This window comes from Heliconius melpomene, chromosome 2 (assembly GCF_056956725.1).
Source record: "Heliconius melpomene rosina isolate 202511_hmr_F chromosome 2, ASM5695672v1, whole genome shotgun sequence".
NCBI lineage: Eukaryota > Metazoa > Arthropoda > Insecta > Lepidoptera > Nymphalidae > Heliconius > Heliconius melpomene.
In genome coordinates, this window is record NC_140390.1 from 8071678 (window position 1) to 8092470 (window position 20793).

At 35.6% G+C, this 20793-nt stretch overlaps 5 protein-coding genes across 5 annotated transcripts; 3 read left to right on the forward strand and 2 right to left on the reverse strand.

Annotated features, from left to right (window-relative positions):
* Nucleotides 1-42: 42 nt before the first annotated feature.
* On the forward strand, nt 43-693 carry Polr3K (RNA polymerase III subunit K). Its single transcript, XM_085201563.1, has 2 exons — nt 43-396; nt 508-693. Exons 1-2 carry the CDS (start codon nt 256-258, stop codon nt 691-693), a joined length of 327 nt encoding a protein of 108 aa, XP_085057689.1. The 5' UTR covers nt 43-255.
* Nucleotides 694-748: 55 nt separating this feature from the next.
* On the forward strand, nt 749-1531 carry Tcs1 (Threonyl-carbamoyl synthesis 1). Its single transcript, XM_085201540.1, has one exon. It carries the CDS (start codon nt 749-751, stop codon nt 1478-1480), a length of 732 nt encoding a protein of 243 aa, XP_085057666.1. The 3' UTR covers nt 1481-1531.
* A 124-nt stretch (nt 1532-1655) lies between these two features.
* Nucleotides 1656-2395, reverse strand: LOC146540714 (mitochondrial inner membrane protease subunit 2). Its single transcript, XM_085201551.1, has one exon. It carries the CDS (start codon nt 2219-2221, stop codon nt 1727-1729), a length of 495 nt encoding a protein of 164 aa, XP_085057677.1. The 5' UTR covers nt 2222-2395; the 3' UTR covers nt 1656-1726.
* Nucleotides 2396-3076: 681 nt separating this feature from the next.
* On the forward strand, nt 3077-5859 carry LOC146540715 (uncharacterized). The gene has a single exon (XM_085202001.1). It carries the CDS (start codon nt 3580-3582, stop codon nt 5302-5304), a length of 1725 nt encoding a protein of 574 aa, XP_085058127.1. The 5' UTR covers nt 3077-3579; the 3' UTR covers nt 5305-5859.
* Nucleotides 5860-8496: 2637 nt separating this feature from the next.
* Nucleotides 8497-20618, reverse strand: LOC146540716 (RRP12-like protein). The gene is made up of 19 exons (XM_085206798.1): nt 20379-20618; nt 19846-20098; nt 19536-19662; nt 18387-18686; nt 18158-18241; nt 17547-17699; nt 16465-16700; nt 16039-16153; nt 15305-15469; nt 14134-14775; nt 13381-13844; nt 12583-12755; nt 12046-12257; nt 11482-11738; nt 10839-11056; nt 10187-10366; nt 9830-9992; nt 9080-9220; nt 8497-8992 (listed from the first exon to the last, which is right to left on the reverse strand). Exons 1-19 carry the CDS (start codon nt 20512-20514, stop codon nt 8905-8907), a joined length of 4107 nt encoding a protein of 1368 aa, XP_085062924.1. The 5' UTR covers nt 20515-20618; the 3' UTR covers nt 8497-8904.
* Between the last annotated feature and the right edge of the window lie 175 nt (nt 20619-20793).

A 20793-nucleotide genomic window follows, 5' to 3' on the forward strand; every position in this document is an offset into this window, starting at 1 on the left:
CTACTATATTAGTTTATTTGTTCATTTTGTGGCAAGTTTTATAATTGGTTGCCAATTGTCAATGTCACTGTCGTAAACACATTTTTGTGCGGCATATTTTTAAGCTGGACTCTAATTAAATTTCGTAAAAGAAACATTGTACATTTCTTTATGACAATTAAAATAGAAATAAGTGTAGAAATATAAAAATAATTATTCCTGTAAAAATAAAAAATGGCTATAAAATGACGTTAGTTATCACTTCCTAAGATAACAATGTTATTTTGCCCAACGTGCGCGAACATTTTGATGGTCGAAGAGGCACCAGAGTCAGGATTGCGGTACGCTTGCAATACTTGTCCTTATGTGTATAATATAAAAAAGAAAGTATCGACCAGAACGTTCCCAAAATTAAAGGTAATTTTAAAATATTCTTATTATTGCATCATGCATGTATAGACATTGCATTTAATGAATACACATGATAGATAGTCTGTTAATTGTATTATTTATACTCTATTATTTCAGGAACTCGACTATATTATGGGTGGAGCAGCTGCATGGGAAAATGTAGATTCAACTGATGCAGTTTGCCCTAAATGTGGTCATGGTAGAGCTTTCTTCATGCAACTCCAAACTCGCTCTGCTGATGAGCCAATGACAACTTTCTACAGATGCTGCAACCATAAATGTGCTCATAACTGGCGTGATTAATTTTTAAAAATACTTGTTGTTTTGAATCGTTTAAGATAAAAACAATAATTAGACTATGAACTTTTTAAAAACAATTAATTTGAGTAGTTTTAGAAAAAGTGTTTCAACAAAGATGAAGATAAACAAAATGGCTACTATAATTTTGTGTGAAGAAGAAAAATCATACTGCAAAGCTGCAGATTTCTTAAACAATGATCTTGTAATAGCTGTGCCGACAGACACTATTTACGGGCTAGCTTGCAGCGCTAATTGCCCAGAAGCAATTAAAAAATTATACACTATTAAAGGCAGAGATGCTGCTAAGCCTGTTGCTATATGTGTAACTTATATAGCAGATATCAGAAAGTGGGGTGAAGCATCGCATTTGAGTGACAAGTTATTACAAAATTTGCTTCCTGGACCTGTCACTGTAGTTTTGCAGAAAACCAAATATTTAAATAATCCATATTTAAATCCTCACACAACTAAAATTGGTATTCGCATACCAAATCATGAGTTTATTAATAAAATGACAAAAGTGTTTAATAATCCAGTAGCATTAACAAGTGCTAATTTCAGTAATGAACCTTCTACTTTAAGTATAAAAGAATTTGAACATTTATATGGACATCTTGGTGCAGTATTTGATGGTGGAGTCCTTAGTCAGGGTTTAGACCACAATAGAACAGGTTCAACAGTCATTGATTTATCAGAAGTTGGAAAATATGATGTTATAAGGAAAGGGATATCATATGAAAAAATTATTGATATCTTGCAGTGTTATGGTTTAACCAGTATTGTTAAGTAGTTTTGTTACTATTATGCTCTTATTGTAATAAATTATAAAATCTTTATATAAGTTGTTTTAATTTATAAACAGTCTTTTTTGTAAATATCGAAGTTACACTTAAGTTTAATTCACTATATCTTATTAGTGAAGTTATTGTTAAAATGTAAATGACTTTAAATAACTCAACGCAATATAATGCAAATCAATTTAATTCAGAGTGTCTATTTATCCTATTTACATGTTAAATATATTTACAAAATAAATCTATATAGCTAGACTGAGTGGTTTCCTATTTTCTGGCAATTTAGCCTCCAAGCTTTGCCATCTTTCTGGTGGCCAGACAATACAAACAGCTTTTGCATTGATTAGGCCAACTGATACAGGTCCAAATGTATTGCTGTCTAGGGTGTGACCTGTGTGATCACCTTCAACCCAACAATGACCTTCTGGAATTTTCACATATTGATTTTTATAACCTAGTGTACTCACAACATCACCTTCCAAAGCTACAACGCGTTTAATTATCTTTTGATTTGGATCTTTAGGCGACACCAAAGAGATTATATCACCTCGATTGACTTGAAATTCTCTTACAGCCCAACGTGAGAGGAACACGTAATCGGTATTTCTTGACTCTGGATTAAGTACTGGTTGCATAGAAATCCCCTCAACTCTGGCTACATATCCCACTGAATCCAAAAAGGTTACGCCAATTGGTACGCCGAAAAGTATAGATCTAAATAAACTTCGGAACAACATTAATAAGCCGGTATTCGTTTTTGGCAGTGAAATATTACCGACATAATCGGTTAATGTTATTCTTTTGTCAGTCTCATTTATAAAACATTACATTAATTCGTTTTTCTATTTATAGGGGACTAGTTATAGACAAATGCAATGTCACTTGTCAGCTTGTCACTGTCATTGATTTTTGACTACAATCACATTTCATTTTATTTATTGGCTTGTCTTAAACATTTTGACATTAGGTTGTTTTCAAAATCATTGACAAAGACATAGTGATAACTGAACTACTAATCTAATGTGTTGTGTATATATTGTAAATTTGTGTTTGTTTTGTTTTAGGTGAAGGCTGTACTTACACAGGATCTCTTTTTTTTACATGTATTCTATAATTGTGTATATTTATCTTTTTATTACCGGTCAATTTTCTTCATGTGTTTTCCATACAACGTGACATTGGAGAAATGAATTGTGCTCAACTGGCACGCTCGAAACGCCATATATCGAGAAATCAATCAATCGATAACTGAACTGTTGCTCAATTCATTTATCATTTCATTTATACTATTTTCATATTTTTAATATAAGCGTAAATAGCAAGTAGAAATATATATTTACTATATAATTATTTAATTCAAAATTTTAATTTTTTTATCTACTTATTTAAAATATTAAATTTTTATCACTAATAAAATATGAACATCATTTTTACTAAAGGAATAGTGTAAAATCAAATTTATATTAAACACATAATTTGTGTTTAAAATATTCTGTATCAATTTTTGTAAATACTTGTTTTCATAAATTGGTAATTTATACACTGTCACGTCACTCAGTCAACTTTTACGAATGAATGACCATAGATTATAGAACTTCAGATTCGGTCTTTATTACAAATACTCAAAAAAGTGTTGATGCTTTCTGTAGTAAATCACAACCACCACGAACCAAACATAAATTTTAGACATTTTATTTGTGTATACCAAGTATTGTATCAATTAAAATTAAGTTAGTAAACGATACTTTCTGTAATTTGGGGCCGAAAAAACGTTTAGAAAGGACTGTATACAGATGGATGTGTTCCGTGGTCAAGAAAAACTTACAACCTGCATAATCAGCTGTCAGTGAGATAGATCATCTGTCCCTGTAAATATAAAAGCTAAAAGGACCATAACACGATATTGTGTCGCGCGTGTAAATAATGAAGTGACCAATGATTCCAAGATGTGAGCACCACGCTTCGCTCGGCGGGCCCCGACTCAGAGAGAGATATGGGATAATAACCTATCAAGAAGCGAGATGATCGCGATGACTGGAAGCCCGTGAGGTTACTAGGATGGTTTCTCTTTTGGAAGGTCAGTAAATGCCACAACATGTCCGGTGACTTTCCTTTTGCGGGCAAAATTGTAAGTCCCCTAAAGTGTAACGAGAAGCCCTGGGATGTATGGATCGACGAGATCGGGCACCAGTCGCCGCGACGTGATGAGAACGCCTCGGGGTTCACGCTGCCGGCGGCGGTGGACGGCAAGAGCAACGCGTCCGCCCGACGCACGAGTGATGCTCATTCTTACAAAGCTGGGGACAGGACTAATGCCCGATACCGTCGCGCTGGCGTTAACCGACTCCGGTACGATAGTATGAGCCTTCACGGACTGTTTCCACAAATGGACAATTTAAATGCTACAGTGTGTCATATGTGTGGTGTTATAGTGAAGTGCAGTGCAGCTTACAGACATTTACTTGAGTCTCACACCAGTGCTGAGCCTATACTACCGCCACCTCCCCCCACCGTCAAACTTAAATCTGCTCCCAGCAGAAGTCGACATAAAAAGGAGCTTCCTCCTCCAGTCCCCTTAGAATTACCCAAATTGGAGAAATCTCCTATTCATACTGCCCCCAGTCCTGTCCCCCGAGTGGTTGTGCCTCAACAAGACTTGCAATATGTAGATGATGCGACCACCTCTGCTCTCTCAGAGGTTCAAGTCAGCTTGGAGAGTGGAGAGTTACCAGTAGTTAGTATACAGGACACAGAAGAATTACCCCTCGGTGAAAATATAACAGATGATATTTTTGCAATAATGTCCTCTGAGGGCATTCAGAGTGCAGACGACATCACAAATGCAACAGACTGGAAAAATATAATTAGAGATATAGGTAATATGCAAGAAATTAATTTTTCATCTGCTACTGATAATGTACAATCACAAGACTTATACCCCGCAGTGGATGCCTCACTGGCAGGTTACACCATCACTGATACGGACCTCTCTAGTTTACAATTCGCCCCAAGCACGTCCCCCATGCTGTCGTCTGTGATAGATAATAGTGTACTCAATGCTCAAGCTTTAAAACCCGCACCGACCACGCCGAAGTCCTCGACGCGCAAATCTAGTAAGACCAAGTTTAACTTAAGAGAGTACGATCCCAACAAACATTGTGGTGTGGTCACCGCCGAGAACCCCAAGCCCTGCACGCGCTCTCTTACGTGCAAGGCGCACGCGCTGTCGCTGCGGCGCACCGTCGAGGGCCGCGCCAAGCCCTTTGACACCTTGCTGGCCGAACACCGTGCCAGCCGGGACGCGGCCGCCGCCCCGCCGCCCGCGCCGCTCCTAGTCACCGCGCCAGCCCTGGCGCTCAACGGGCTGCCGGCGGAGCCCGCCGGCGCGGAAGAGGTAGGCGATGACGCGCCCGCGCCCGACGTGTGCTGGTACGCGGCGTGCCCGCGGCCGCTGGCGCTATGCACGTTTAACGCGGCGCACGCGGGCGGCGCTGTCACGCTAGGCAAGCGCTTCGCCACCGTGCGCAGCAACATCAAGTCGTCGCTGTCGCGCGGCGCGCTCGGCAAGGGCGCCTACTGCCCCGGCCTGGCGCTGGCGCGTCCGCTAACGGCCGCGCGGCCCGAGGTGCGCCGGCTCGTGGCGGCGTGCGGCGGCGTGCAGCGCGCCCTGGGCGAGCTGCTCGCGCACGGCGCGCTCAACGGGCATGCGGCGCACACGCACGCGCACAAAGCGCGCGCGGCGCTCAAGACGGGCAAGCGCGGCGCGGCGACGGAGCTGGGCTTCGCGCTGGACCCGCTGCTGGCGGACGAGAAGTGCTGAACTCGCTTAGTGTATATTTATTTGGTGCACGGGATCGGAGGACCGCGAGTGCCGATCGTTGCGATGACGTTAAATCTCATTTTTTGTCGAGAGACGAACTGATGTTTGTATTATTTTGTATATTATTTATAAGATTTTTTAAATCGCCGACCGCGCGTCGGCCGACGATGGAGAATTAATAGAATTATGCAGAATGGTTGTATTTTTTTGAATGACGTAACTCAATGTTGAAACCGAAATGAATACTGCGAAATGGCCTAGGATTAATGTTTAATGTGATGAAAATTTCCATGTAAAAATATAAATACTATTAAAATAAGTCTATCCATAATAGTAAATCGCCTCCTTTTGAAGATACCTCAATGACTAAATCGACGTGTTTTAATTTACACAGACACCTCTAGAACTTGTTTTTATATGAAGTGTTCCCACGGCGCGGTGTCGCGGTGTCGGGGACCCTCTGCGATGAAAGTCGCGGAAGCGAACTACCGAAGCAATATGAATTGATATCAATTATTGTTTTTACATTAAATTATCATTTTTAACAAAAAACAATATCTTTTAGTTCAACTAAATCTGACACATTAAAATTACACATTTAAGCCTTTCTCTTTCCTGTGCGTTATTCATTCTTTTTTGATTATGAAAATTATATGGATATCGATCTACTTGTTGAAGTTACTACACCAGTTACACGATGTTTAATAAAATGTGCCTTAATTTTTTAAAAATTGATATGATAATTTTATTTAAATTAAAAAATTTAATTAGCTTCATGATGTATTCCACACACTGCAGGGTAGGCAAAGGGAACCTAGTCTTAAGAAACTCCGTTGCCTATTTTCCGCCGAATTTTGGAGGTGTTGCGTGTTGAGGCGGAACTCAACGCCGCACTTTGCCTCGACACCAGAGCGAAGAAATAAAATTTAAATAAATATTTGATTTCTTCTAGTGGGGATCGAAGCCACTACCGTTGTGTCCCTACGCAACGTCGCCGTCGGCCTCAATAATATTTTTATTTATTTCTTTATATTTAATAATATTAATATAATTTAATTAAATGAACCTGTACTTTTTGCACCGATTTTATCATGGACTATTTAAGAATTAAGTATTACGAACAGCTGTCAGTTATTTTACTGTATCGATTTTGATGTATTTTCGTATTTTGAGATACATTTCAAAGATGTAGGTTTCGTTTGGTTGGAAGTGGGCCAGCGAAGCCTAAACATAGCATTTTATATTTAACTCTGAAGTCTCTTTTGTGACGACTAAACTTTTATATTGTATTTTTTTTCTCTATTTCTAGGAGTAAGTAAAAATAAATGAAAGTGTAAGCCGTAGTAAGCCGTCTGGCTAATGCCAACCGTTGTAGGTTCGATTCCCACAAAGGATAATGAATTGAAAATGGACGAATTTTTATTTCTCTGTGTTGATAAAGCGCAGAGTTGAGCTACGCCATTTAATACGCAATGTCCCGATAATTGGGAGAAGTGTGGTTAACGAAGTGTCTCAACACTAGGTTCTCTCTGTTATTGTTTCCATTTTCATATGTGGGATATCAAAAGCATGAACGTAATGATTATGCCTTAGAACTTTGGTGGTTAAATTTTTAAGCTATGAAAAGCTTGGAGGCCGGTCGTAGCGCAGGGCCACAAGCCTGTTACCGTAACAGGATATGGGTTCGATTCCCTGAATTCCCGAGAAAATGAATCATTTAATATTTTCATTTCTTCGCTCTTGTGTCGTGGCAAAGCGCGGCGTTGAATTTTGCCACTCTATACCCAATGCCTCCAGAATTCGGTGGAAAATCGGGAGTGAAGTGTCTCAGCACTGGGTTAAGCCAGAAAATCTAAATATTAAGTGTTTCATTTCCTGGAATGGAAATCGAACTCAGAACCTGTTGCGTTTAGGTACAGTCGCACAAAATTGGTGGCGATTGGATCCACCAACGTTTTGTTATATTGAACGGAAAGAGGAGAAAAGTGTCTCATCACTAGCTTCTCTAGAGTGAAGATCTTGCAGAGTAGACAGCAGCCGATATGAGCAGTTGGAGCATCACCATTTAATGTGCAGAACGTAAGGCAGTAACAGTAGGTACTAGCAAAAATCTCACTGTGACAATGAAGAAGAACGTGCTCAGGTGGTTTAGGCACGAAAGAGCTCGTGGCAGGTACATGCTTTTGGCGAGAGAACGGAGGTCTCTCTGGCTACCCCCTAGGGATAAAGCGTGAAGCTAAATTGAAGAGGTGATCTTTGAAGAATTCCACATTTTTACTAAAGTACAATCTTTAGTAGGACTCTTGAGGTACAATTCAGACACTAAAGTAATCGAGACTTTTACATAATAGCATTACTCCCTCGGCTGGAGAAGGAGGTGTATGAGGAGGAGGTTCTACATGAATGTTCCAGTCTTCGTAAATAATGTAACAACAATTTCAGAAGCTGTACCTGAGACCAGTGGTGGCGCAGGGACACAAATGTGTGACTCGAATAGTCTATTCGAGGACATGAAATGAATATGAAATATTTAAATATTTCCATTTCTTCGCTCCAGTACCAAGGTAAAAGCGTGGCGTCGAGTTCCGCCTCTCAACACGCAATACCTTGAAAATTCAGCGGAAAATGGGAAACGGAAAGTTTAAAACTAGGTTCCCTCTGCCTATTATACAGGTACAGCGTGAAGTTAAAAAAATATTACAATAAATTTAAATAGTGCCTTAAACTACTAAAAACGTGTTTTTGGTAGCTTAAAAGCTCATTTATATCCGCTACAAAATTTGAAATATAATCACTTTGGTTTTGAATAATGACCATTGTCGTTGTTATAGTTAAATGTATTGTTAGTAATTTACATTATATTAATTAAAGTAATGCGTTTGTGGAACAATTAGGTTGATTGTGTTACAATGTAACTGAAATTCCCAACTTTCTGCAACTATGCAATGCCTCCAGTATTTGATGGAAAGTGGGAAATGGAAGTGTTTTAATGGGAGCATATTGTCTCAACACTAGCGTTAAAGCAGAACTCACCACCGCGATTTGCCTCGAAACCAGAGCGAAGAAATGGAAACATAAATTTAGATAAATATTTAATTTCCTTGCTCGCTGGCCACACTTTGTGGCCACGACTCGCCTCCGACAAAGAGATAGATTGAAATTAATATGTCACATAACAAATGAAAAGTCAAATAACTTATCACAAGCTTTATTTTAATTTCGTAACAATTTAACATCGCATGTTTTGCAGTCAATATTATTAAGCATTTTCACTTATTAATAAATATAAGATCTCTTGGCAGAAAAGTAGGCAAAAAAACATAATATACTCTGTGGTATTCAGATAATTTAAAACAAAATGGCGGTGTTGTAAAAGCAGGATCTATACTGTCTATGCTCAAATAGTTTTACTAGGTATAAATGTACTAAAATTTCTCTTTCTATTATTACAAAAACAAGTTCAACAGCAAGCACATGAAGTGCATTTAAAAAAATCTTTTATTTTTTTAATTTAATTTAGCGTTATTAAAGGTTATAACAATAGTATTCCTTTTATTACTTAAATTCAAAATTAGAAAGTTTGCAAGATATAAATTAAAATCACTGTTTATTCTTTCTTCCAACTCTGCCGCCTTTTGCTTTTGATTTAACGATGCCCTTGAATTGTTTTGTTGTAATCGCCTTTTTCCTGAAAAAAAAAGCATTTTATTAAGAACGTTTTACATATTTTTCTTATGTTCTATCATCACTCCTTTACTTGTAAAAAAATATTTACCTCTTATTAAGATTCTTCCTAGACAAAGGTAAATATGCATATGGGTCAGGTTTTCCTTGCTTCTTAATGTCACCTTTAGCTTTCTTCGACCTGTATTCATTTCCCATTGATGATGCGACTGAAGCTGCCGAGCCTAGCGGTCTGAAAGATGCGATAATATTTTAAAGAATATTATAAAAATATAAATTGGAGAAACCTAATGTTTATACGGATCAAGAACAATATATAAATATAAGAATAAATTTAGGGCAGTCATGGCGCAGGGGCACAAGTGTGTGACTACAAACACGACTGGTTGTGGTTAGGTGCTTGGTTGGGTTGGTTGGGTTCGATCCCCACTCGAGAAAATTAAATATTTATTTAAATTTATATTTTAATGTGTTCGCTTTGGTGTGGAGGCAAAGCGCGGGGTGGAGTTCCGCTACTCATCAAGCGATGCCTCCAGAATGCGGCGAAAAATGGGAAACGGAGTGTCTTAAGTTCCCTACGTAGGTTCCCCTTATCTACTCTGCTGTGTATGGGATAGTGTGAAGCTGATTAATGATTTTAAAAAACGCGGCAGTTCCGTTGTTAAAGGTAAAGTTTCAATTATTTTACTACCGTGCCTACATCAGCGCATTGTCGCGGCGCAGTAGCGCACGTGTGTGACTGTAAATGCGACGCTTGTGGGTTCGACTCTCGCTCGGGGAATGAAATTTTTAACACTTTCTCATTCTTCACTTCATTTATTAATAAAACAATAAGCCTTACCTATGTATTCCTTTACCGCCAGTTTTATACTTAGATCCAACGGTCACAGTGGACGCTCTACTTCTGTTCGTCCTTCCGCTCTTTATACTGAGGATATCGTCGTATCTACGTTTCGTTCCTGGTTTTAGTAATTTCGATGATTTTGTCTTATTTTCTTCGTTATCTGTAGATTTAATGATAGTTAGAGATAATATTCAATCAGTCTTCTTCTATCATCAGTAAATACACAAACTATAAAGTTGCAGTATTAGAAGTTAATCTAATGTCAACAATCATCAGTTGCTTAATAATTTTAATTAAGTTATAATATTTAAAAATAATTAAAACAAGAATAGAAAAAAAATATAATAATCAAACCTGTATCATCCGTATCACTGTCCACATCACCACTCGGCCTTGGCTCTTCATCATCGCCATCATCATCACCGAGACCCTCATCACTAATAATAAGTCTACCATCAGGTGCCGTTTTGAACCCGCCATCTTTCTTCTTTGCTTTTTCTTCTATTACATGTTTCTTTTGTGTTGGGTCGGTTGCTGGAATAAAGTAGTAAAGTAGTCTTATATATTATATGTACGTAGTTTTTCTGTATGTCTGTTTGTCACCCTATTCCTCCTAAACGGCTAGATTCTATATATTCTAGATATTGTTTTTATATTTTATTACGTTTTTGAATAGTTGAAAACATAATTGAACCTGGTCGCGATACAAATTAAACAATAATATAAAATTGCGGCCGTTTCTTTCACAGCGTTTGTGTTGGAGATTCGATTTCAACTCGGGGTAGTGAAATATATTAATTTTCTTGCTCTAGTGACCCCACAAGCCGCGATATCGATCGTTCCACCACTCAGCACACATTGTTACGAGAATTTTGAGGTCCCTAGTACATTAGTAGTACCTATCCTACCCTGCTCTATACAGTATAAAATTATATTATTTTATTTTTAAATTCCAGAACATATTAACATGAACAATACCATTTCCAAAATCCAAATATCAAACTACCTGTAATCTTTCTAGCAGACGCCACATCAGCCAAATCCACGATATTCTCCGGATCATCCTGGATCCAGGCTTGGTTCCTGCCTTTCACCTTCTTCTTGATCCTCGGACGCTCTTCATCATCAACGTGATCCATGTCCGAGTCGGAGTCCCTGAGGATGTCGTCCAGGGTCTTGGTACCTTTGATTTCTAGATCTGATGATGAATCGTTGTCTTGATCTCTAAAATGGTATTGAAAAATATATTTTTTATATTTTTTTTTAGATTTTCGTAGCGAGATTTCAATCTACACCATTTGGAATCCTCCAAGCTCTCTGACATTTAAACTAAAATATGTTCTCATCACACTAAGTCGAAATTTTTGTAAGTTTGTTACAGTTTTAATTATAATTATGTTGTTAGTATCTCTCTAGAAAGATTTTTACAAATTTGTGATATTAAATTTTTATTTTTATAATTGTAATTAGATATATCGTAAAAAAGTACCTACTTAAATCGGACACAATGCAATAGTTGCGAACTAACAATCATAACTTACAAAAAGTATTAAAATAAATATCAATAAACTAAGCGCAAAGTCAAAAAAGATACCTCAACAAAAAATAAATAAACAAATTAGAAAAACAATAAAGAAAAGACAACCAACCGCTGTCCCTCCTTCATTCTCTTCTTCCTATTATCCATTTTCCTTATATTCTTCAACCGTTTCAACATAACCTCATCTTGCTGAGGTATCAACTTCTCTATTATTTCCGCCCCGAATTTCCTCGTCATTCTCGTTAAGAAATAACCAATTTCTAAACGAGAGTGTCGCTTGCAATCGTCGGGCATTGTCGACAATGTCTTGAAGATTAACGGTAAACTGCCCGATAGTACGTCTGTCGGTATCACTTTTGTGTAAACCTGTTTAAGTTAATTAGTTAGTTTTTATACCAAGAATTTGTGTAAAATATATTTTTTAAAAATAAAGTTTTAATCGTTTTACAGAAATTCTATTTACCAATGAAAAAGCAGTAAGCAACATAATTTGAGAGTAGTGCTTGTAAGTTAGTTCTTATAATAATGCACAAAATGATAAAAGAAATAATTAAAGATACACATATATCATATCAATATAAATAATATTTTATTCTAATTTAAAGTTTTTTTAAATCTACCTAATAACAACAAATTTTCAAAGTAAAAGTAGATATTACAAAATACAACCAACCTTCAAGAAACTCATACAAGCAGCAACAGTCTCCCTGTTATTCTCCATCATGTGCTCAGCGACCTTCTCCAGCAGACTTTGGACCGTCTCCAGGCCCATGTCCTCGCTGAAGGTGAAGAGGGCCGATGCCAGGGCGCGGAGAGAACAGCTCTTGACGCGTGGGAGAGGGGCGGAGACACCAGAGAGAAGGAGGTTTATGTAGGATTGCATTCCTGAGGGAAATAAAATACAAAATTCAAAGCATTGAGAAGTTTTGAGAATAATTTATACATGAAAATAGGAATATTAGCATAGCCAGGAATTAAAAAAAATATTGTTTTGAATTCTATTACATTGCTAAATACATTGATACAATTAGAATACATTGATAAATAGATTTTCTTATGATTATATCTTCCATGTATAGACAGCGATCACTTACAATTCTAATATACATATTAAAGATAATACCTTGAAGAAAAAGTCTAAACAAAATGCAATAATATCAGGTAAATAATTTAAAAAATATTTTACACATTAAAATAAACTGAATCTCACCCCCATCCTGCCCTTTTAATACATTTCCAATAGTATTTATAACACTGAAGGCCCACTGTCGACATTTTGAATTTATATCTCTTGTGCATATAACAGATTCTGCGATTGCACTCTTTATTAATTTACTTTCCGCATTCAAGTATGGAGATGAGTTTATTAAATGTTCTATACACCTGTAAAAGAAATTGTTTATTTTTAAATTATGATATATCCTGCACATAGCAGGGTAGGCATAGGGAACCTTGGAACCTAGTTGTAAGACACTCCATTCCTATGATTACTCTTCCATTCTCAACTTTGAGAGAGTGAATAAATGAAAATATTAAATATTAAAAAAAATATAAATAAATGAAAGTATTATAACAGCGTTTTCAGTCGCACGCTTGTGCTCCTGCGTCACGACTGGCCTCATAATATTTAATTTCATTAAAAATGTTTTTTGGTAAAACCGAGTGCGGTGTTAAGTTTCGCCATTCAATAAAATTTACCAAATTGTATTAATAGACAAGAATCTTTATTCTTAACTAACTTCAACTTTATTCTAAACTAACTTTTTTATTTAGTGTTAAGATATTTTTTTCTCCTCCACTATCTCCTAATATAAGTTTTGGCGGAATGTGTAGAAACTTATAATTCAATCCTAGATTATCTCTGTTCATAAACAGAAGTTTAAACTATTTGTTTTATATTCTTAAATGAATTTCAAAATAAATTAACTCATAATATAGCGTTACTGATAGCGATAAAGTTTATATCTTACAAACTAAGAAACATAACAAAAACATTATTATAGATTACCTTAACCTGGCCGCCTTGCTGCTATCAGCCACCTTATTCAATGACGTCATCAACAACTTCTTAATCTTCTTATAATTATTCGATAAAAACTCTTTACAACTATCATTATCACTTTTAAATATTTCCTCTAATATACGATAGGCCTTCTTATGTTCCATTTCGAGCAATTTAGCTTTGTCTTTATATTTTAATTGTGTCTTTTCTTTATTCTCATCTGTGTCCATCTTTTCTTTTCTACTCTTTTTGAACTTCTTGGGATTTTCTAGAACGGTTTCGCATAGTGGGAAGACCCATTTGTCGAATAATTTTGCTATTTGGTCGCTATTTTGGTATAAAACTAGTAGACGAATTACGTCTAATATGGATTCCCTTTGGAAATGATCATCTTTCGATACTTCCAGTTGTTGTAGGGCGTTGTTGAATAGTTCTTCTCTTAGATTTTGATCACTTATTGTTAGGTATACCTGTGATTTAGGATTTTTTTATAAGTATTTATAAGAAACAAGTGCAGTTTTTAACAATAATATCGAAAGAGAATCAATGGGATTTTTTGTATTTTCAGTTTGACATTTTTTTACAGCTTCACGCTGTTTCCCGAATCAACCCAAAACCATTGCGTTTACTCAAAATAAATATATTCTTTTTTTATATTTACAACTATCATATTAATAACTTCTACTTCCTTTCAATTTTATCATATAATTTCATGGTATTATTCAAACTATATATAACAATATAACGGACAGGACATACCTGTATAGTTTCCAAAGCGGCCAGCCTCTGTCCCTCAGCCATACTACCCTTAACTGGGGACATGTAAATATTTAACAAAATAGGCAAATAATTTTTACCAAATCTTGCCAATTCAGCCCTATCCTCATCTTCTGCAGAAGAAATCAACTTCCTGAGTCCTTGCATGACAGACAGCCTAAATTCCGGATTATCTTTCAAAACATTTCCCAAAACTCTGGCCACCATTTTGAAACTATCTTTTATATCCTTGGGATAATTACAAAAACTCGGCAATAAAGCCCACAATTGATTACACAATAAGTCATAAGTATGGGACGCAGCTATATTTTTTTCTTCGGCCAATTCTCTACATTTCTTACGGCAAAACGTGGCCATTTCTAGAATCTCCGTCGCAAAGTACTTTAAGTTGGAATTTGTTATTTTTTCTTTTAAAACTGGTAAGAGCCAACTTCTGTCCAAATTAATATTCATTTCATCCCTTAGAGGGATGATCTTTAATACAAATTCTGGTCCTAGAGATTTGATGGCGCACCCTGTAGCATATTCTGCCTCTTTTATGTTGTGGAAATTATGACTTTCACGTCTTTCGTTTAATTTTTTTAGTAAAGGCGCCATTGCATATTCGACCTTATCGTTAGCTATCTGTTGAAGAGAGAGAAGTTTGTATAAGTATTACAATTTAAGAAAACCCATTTTTTGTTTAAATTTTTGAATTATTTTATTTTGTCATAACTTTTATTTTTACTTACATAGTATCTTTATTTCGGAAAAAAATATATTAAAAAACGAGTAATGAATTTAAAATTATAAAACAAAACATTAATGTCAAATGTTTATTGTCAAAGTTTATGAGAATAATGGTTTTGTTTGTTCTATTTTCAAACAGTTTCATCTGATGTAGATGAAACTTTACAGTAATATAGCTTATCAGAATCAGAATAACACAGGCTACAATTTATGTAAATGTTTTGATTCGTCTTCTTCTTCCTGGCATTAATCCCGCCTGGCTATTGCCAGGGTCTGCCTTCCTACTCAACCTAAACCATTTTGCACTGTCTTATTTTGACATTTAATATTTTGATTGTTAGTAACAAAAACAACCACTTATATTGTAATAATATAGAAAAAAAAAAAATATTATGTAATTTACAAGAAATTTGAACTTGCTTACCTCAAAACACACAGCAATAGTCAGAATGACATGTTTAATCGCTTGATTGAAGGGATTATCGAGTCCTGTCCCTATACATTTAAATATGGCATCGATATGAGATTTGTATTTTAAAAGATTTTCATCTGAGTCTAATGCTGGTTTCACGCAGTCTAAGAGCACGGCCTTAAATATAAATTACATAAGAAATATTGATATATATACTATATCAGAAAAGTTAGGAATCCAGTTGTGGTGCAGGGACACAAGAGTGTGACCGTAAACGCGACAGGTTCTACGTTCGATTCCCACTTGAGGAAATGTAATATTTAATAACATCTGTCCATTATGTCCTCGCTCTGGTGACGCGGCAAATTTTGGTCTCCAAAATTCAGCGAAAAATGCGGAGTGATGCTGAAATATCCCAAAGATTTTGAATATATAAGTTTTGAACCAGCGCCCCTTGGAAACCACTCACATTCCTGTAATCCCGCTACATTCAAATTTTAAATATTTTCTAAAAAATGTATGTAGGTTGTTTCCAAATAATAAATATATTAAAATTATATTACAATGTAGATTTAGATACTGATATTTAAATATTATAACTAAATGTAAATTAATAACACTTATAAGTCGAGGTGGAAAGTAGGGAACAGAAGTTCCTTAGTGAGAACAGGGTGTCTAAACACTAGGTTTCTTCTGACTAGCATGACAATTCGAGGGATACAGCGTGAAGTTAAAGAAAAACTTACTTTCAAGGCGTTCGTACATGCAGCGTTAACATCCGCCACGTCCGAGAGCCATAGCTCCGAGACACAGATATTCACAAATTGCGGTAGATTTGGCATACACAAGTTAAGGTCCAAACTGTAAAAAAAAATATAATATTAAGTAATTTCCAAAAATGTTTTGATTGAATGAAAAATAATTACAGTGTTTCATTTCATCACTACCGGCCAAGTCATAAACGCGGTGAGGAAATATTTTGCGGAAATTGGGGAATGGAGGCTCATTCTGCCTATCGTGCTATATGTGGTGTATAGCATTAACCTGATAAAAAAAGTATCTCTAAGATACAATTACAATTTACATTTAATTCAAGATCACGTCGGTTAAGCGGGCGAAGCCGCAAGCAGTTTGCTAATACAGTATAAACTATAAAAAAACAAAATAATTACCCAGCAAGACAACCATATCCCTGTTGCAAGACCGTAGTCCACGCCAATATCTGCCCTGTATCGTTCGCGGGTGGTCTTGCCGCCATTAATGCTCTTGTCAATTGAACGGAGAGATTCGCGGTCAGATTGCAAATGGCCGCCGGCGCGGAGAACAGAGAGTGCAAAGTGTGGAGGCAGCAGGTTTTTATGTATACATTGTTATGTGTCATTAGAGAGAGGATGGCTTCGCATATTGCCTAAAACAAAAAAAACTATCTTCAATTTCCGTTTTTTCTTATTATTTTAGTGGAGCAATAGAATATATCAGGATAGTCGAGGCGCCACAAGCGTTTGACTGTAAACGCGACTGGTCCGTTCGGGTCCGAGGGTCGTTCGAGGTCCGATTCTCATTCAAGTTGAGTTATGAAATCATTATCTATATAAATAAAAGGACTTGTCCTCACTGACTGAGGTAAGACGCATGCACAGCAGTAACCGCTGATGGTAGAAACGTGAAACTTGGACAGATGTTTACTTTTGTAATCTGGACATCCACTAAGAAGGGATTTTGAAAAATTTTAACCCTAAAGGGGTGAAATAGGGGTTGAAAGTTTGTATGAAAAAATCTTTAAATCGCCACCGATTGTTATAAAATTTGAAATTTAGACTCTTAAAAATATTTCATTGAACACACGTTTCATGGTTTATTAGAATTCACCCCTAAATAAGCAAGCGAAGCTGCGCGCGTCCGCTAGTAAATACATAAAATTACAAAAAATAAATCACTAGTAGTATGAAGAATTTATTCCTCAAGTAACTTTGAAGTACATAAAAAATGTAATGTAATTATATGCTACTGTATTTCGTACGTACTAAGGCAGAATATTTTTTAACATGTTTCGTGTTTTTTTTGTTTATTTTATATTATTTCTCTATATTTATATACTTTTGTTTTGTATAAAAAATTCAAATCAAATGTACATTCATTCATATTGGTGAATTAGCGTTTTATTGTAAATATTAAATCCATATAAAAAACACATTCCCCAAAGAAATGTTTAAAAATTATTTTAAATATTTTGTCATCTTAAACATAAACTCACTTTAATATTCTCCTTACTAAAAACAGGTAAGACATCTCTCAACAAAGTCAATGTATGCAGAACAGTGCGATGTCCAGAAAGAAGTGCTTCGGAGTTTATCTGCGAGAGACAGTGTTCAGACACTCTGTTTGACGCTGGATGGAGTTTTGGAACCTGAAAATATAAATGAATATTATGTTATATTCAGGCCGCCGTAGCGCAGTGGCACAGCACCTAACTGTAATCGCGATGGTTTTGTGTTCGATTCAAACTCAAAGAAATGAGTTATTTTAATTCCTGATGGTAGAGTTCTGCCACCAAACACATAATGTCTCTAAAATTAAAGTGGTGCATGGGGAACAGAATATCTTAACACAAACTACGCTCTGCTCACCCTGCTTTATGGTAGTATTAATAAGTTATGGAAAAATGTTATAGTGTATGAATGTGATTTTTAATAAGTTTTTTGATTCAATGAGACACTGGTAAATTTAAAAAAAAAAACCAAAGTTTGGGTCCACATCGTCATATTTAAATGGGGTTGTTAAACATTGGTTTGTTCAGACTCGCTATTTAGGACTGTACTCTATATTTTCAAAATATTTTCGCAAAATAGTTTTAACATAATTTACCTTGGTTTTTTGATCTTCAGATGGTATCATGAAACAGCTTCCTCTAAGTATAGCAGTTACCGCGTGTTGTGCTGCTTTACGAACCTTTAAAAAATGACATTTAAAAACATTAAAACTAAGTTAGTAATTTTCGCTTGATGTGCCATGACTCATCAACAGAACTGTAAAAGAATATAACATACTTATAAAATTTAAAATAAATATTCTTATTAAAAGCAAACAGTCTTACCTTAGGCTTAGAATGTAATACAAAAGCTAGTACACATTCAAATACTCTCATGGTAGATGAGTCTCCCCACAAAGCATATTCTTGAACTCTCAACAAAACAGACAGACAACCAATGGCACTTCTTAATAAAGTGCCATTTTCAGATTGTGCATTTTTTTCCAATATTTCCGTAAAAATTGATGCAGAATCGGAAAATTGTTTTCTTAGAACTGCTTGTGGTACCGATTTAATGCCCATCGATAGTAATGATAGGGTTGCGATTAAACTGCTTTCTTCTTCTGATGATTTTAGTGTTTGCATCTGGAATATATTTAATAATTATTGTCTTTCTAATTAATACTCAAAATCAATGGTGACAATTTACTTATTTTTTTTATGGAAAAAGGACAAGGCAAACGAGCGTTCGGGTCACCTGATGATGATCACCACCGCCCACGACCCCGTGCAGCACCGGAGGAGCTACAGGTGCGTTGCCGGCCTTTGAGGTGGAGATAGACGCGTTTTTTGAAGGTACCCATATCGTACCTGCCTGGAAACACTGCCGCGGGTAGACCGTTCCACAGTTCGGTGGCGCGTGGAAGGAAATTTCTACGAAACCACACAGTAGTGGAGTGCCACGTATCCAGGTGGTGTGGATGGTATTTAAGTTTGTGACGTACTGTGCGGTTGGAAAATTCGGCGGCAGGTAACAGGTCGAACAGTTCCTCAGAACACTCACCATGAAAAATGAGATAGAGAATGCACAGTGATGAGACGTCTCTATGCAGACCCAAAGTGTCAAGCCTTTCACAGCTCATTGGGTCCTTAATGATTCGAACGGCTCTACGTTGTATGCGATCAAATGGGTAAAGCTGATACTGGGGTGCACCAGCCCAGAGATGAGAACAGTACTCCATATGAGGCCGAACCTGGGCCCTATATAGGGCCAATCGGTGTTTTGGCGTGAAGTACCGTCTCACTCTATTGATGACCCCCAGTTTCTTCGAGGCCAACTTGGCCAATTTATTTAAATAATGTCAAATTCAATAAAAATAAATAGATTACATTACAATACATTAATTTCCTAATTTTGTAAAAATAAATTTAAATCAAATAATAAGAAAAAATCAGCATCACACATTTAAATTTAATAGATAAATAATAACATACCAGAGCAGCAAAATATTCAGTACTGCTTTCTTTCCCGCCTTCCTCTTTTATTACTTCAGTAACAGCTGCCAATACTGCCAACATGTCTTTATGAATGGCATTATTAGAGTCAAATCTTGTTAACAATCTGTAAAAATTGTTATTGTTTTTTATTATTATTATGTTATATTCAAATTTTATAACAGAATATCAAATGTAATAAATAAAAATTATAAAAATCCATTGAATAATAAATTTTAAGTGTTACATTTAGTATTAAGAATAATCATAAAAAAGATATACATCTATAAGATATATATCTTTTACTCACTTGCTAAAACTAACATTAGAACACTGACTCCAATCAGAAGCAAAGGTTTGAAATGTTTTAAAGGTGCCAGATTTCATTGACCCTGTATATTCTGTATCAGAGCCATCTTCTCCAGTTCTGACAGACATGTTTTCAAACTCCTTTGCAATAGTCAATGCATTTTCTGTCTCAGATTTTGGTTTGCTTGAACTATGTCCATAGGTCATCATTGCATTGTGTTTTGATATAGCTTGCTGTGTTAGACCGGAATTACCTAAGCATCAATTTAATTAGTATATTTAAACATAAATAATAACAATAAGAAAATTAATTGACAAATAATTACTATACTCGAATATATTTAAAGTAATTGCTCAAATAATATCAAAATAATATTTTTATATATTAAGCATAGGTTATATTCATAAGGCATTGTTAGATATAATTTTATTCCAGTAATTACATTATATTATTATAAGAAATTTGTAGATATAACTAGCGTCGTAGTATATTATTTAAGGCATAATTATTGTGATCACAATGCTCGAACTTACTTAAATTCTCTTGAAAGAACCGGGACTTCGCCATCTCTCGATATTTTTGAGTTTTCGGATTGGAATTTGATGACTGACCCTTTTGCCATCTTTTTCCTTTTGTTTTACCTTTAATTTTAGATCTAAATTTCCCCATTTTTCTGTATAATATAAGCTATTTTTAATACAATAGCCCAAAATAGTACTACACGTGGATAAAGGATTTTTGTTTTTGAAGTTAGATACACATTGCTGTCAATGTCAAATGCACTAACAAATGGCCATCAATGTCATTAAAAATAGTCAATCCTTAAGTTACGTTGTACAATATATAAATTCTTTTATAATTGTTGCTTTTTCCTTAAGATATCAATAATTGTTTAAAAAAATATAAAAGCAATATAAATTTATTTTTAAACTAAACAATATATAAAAG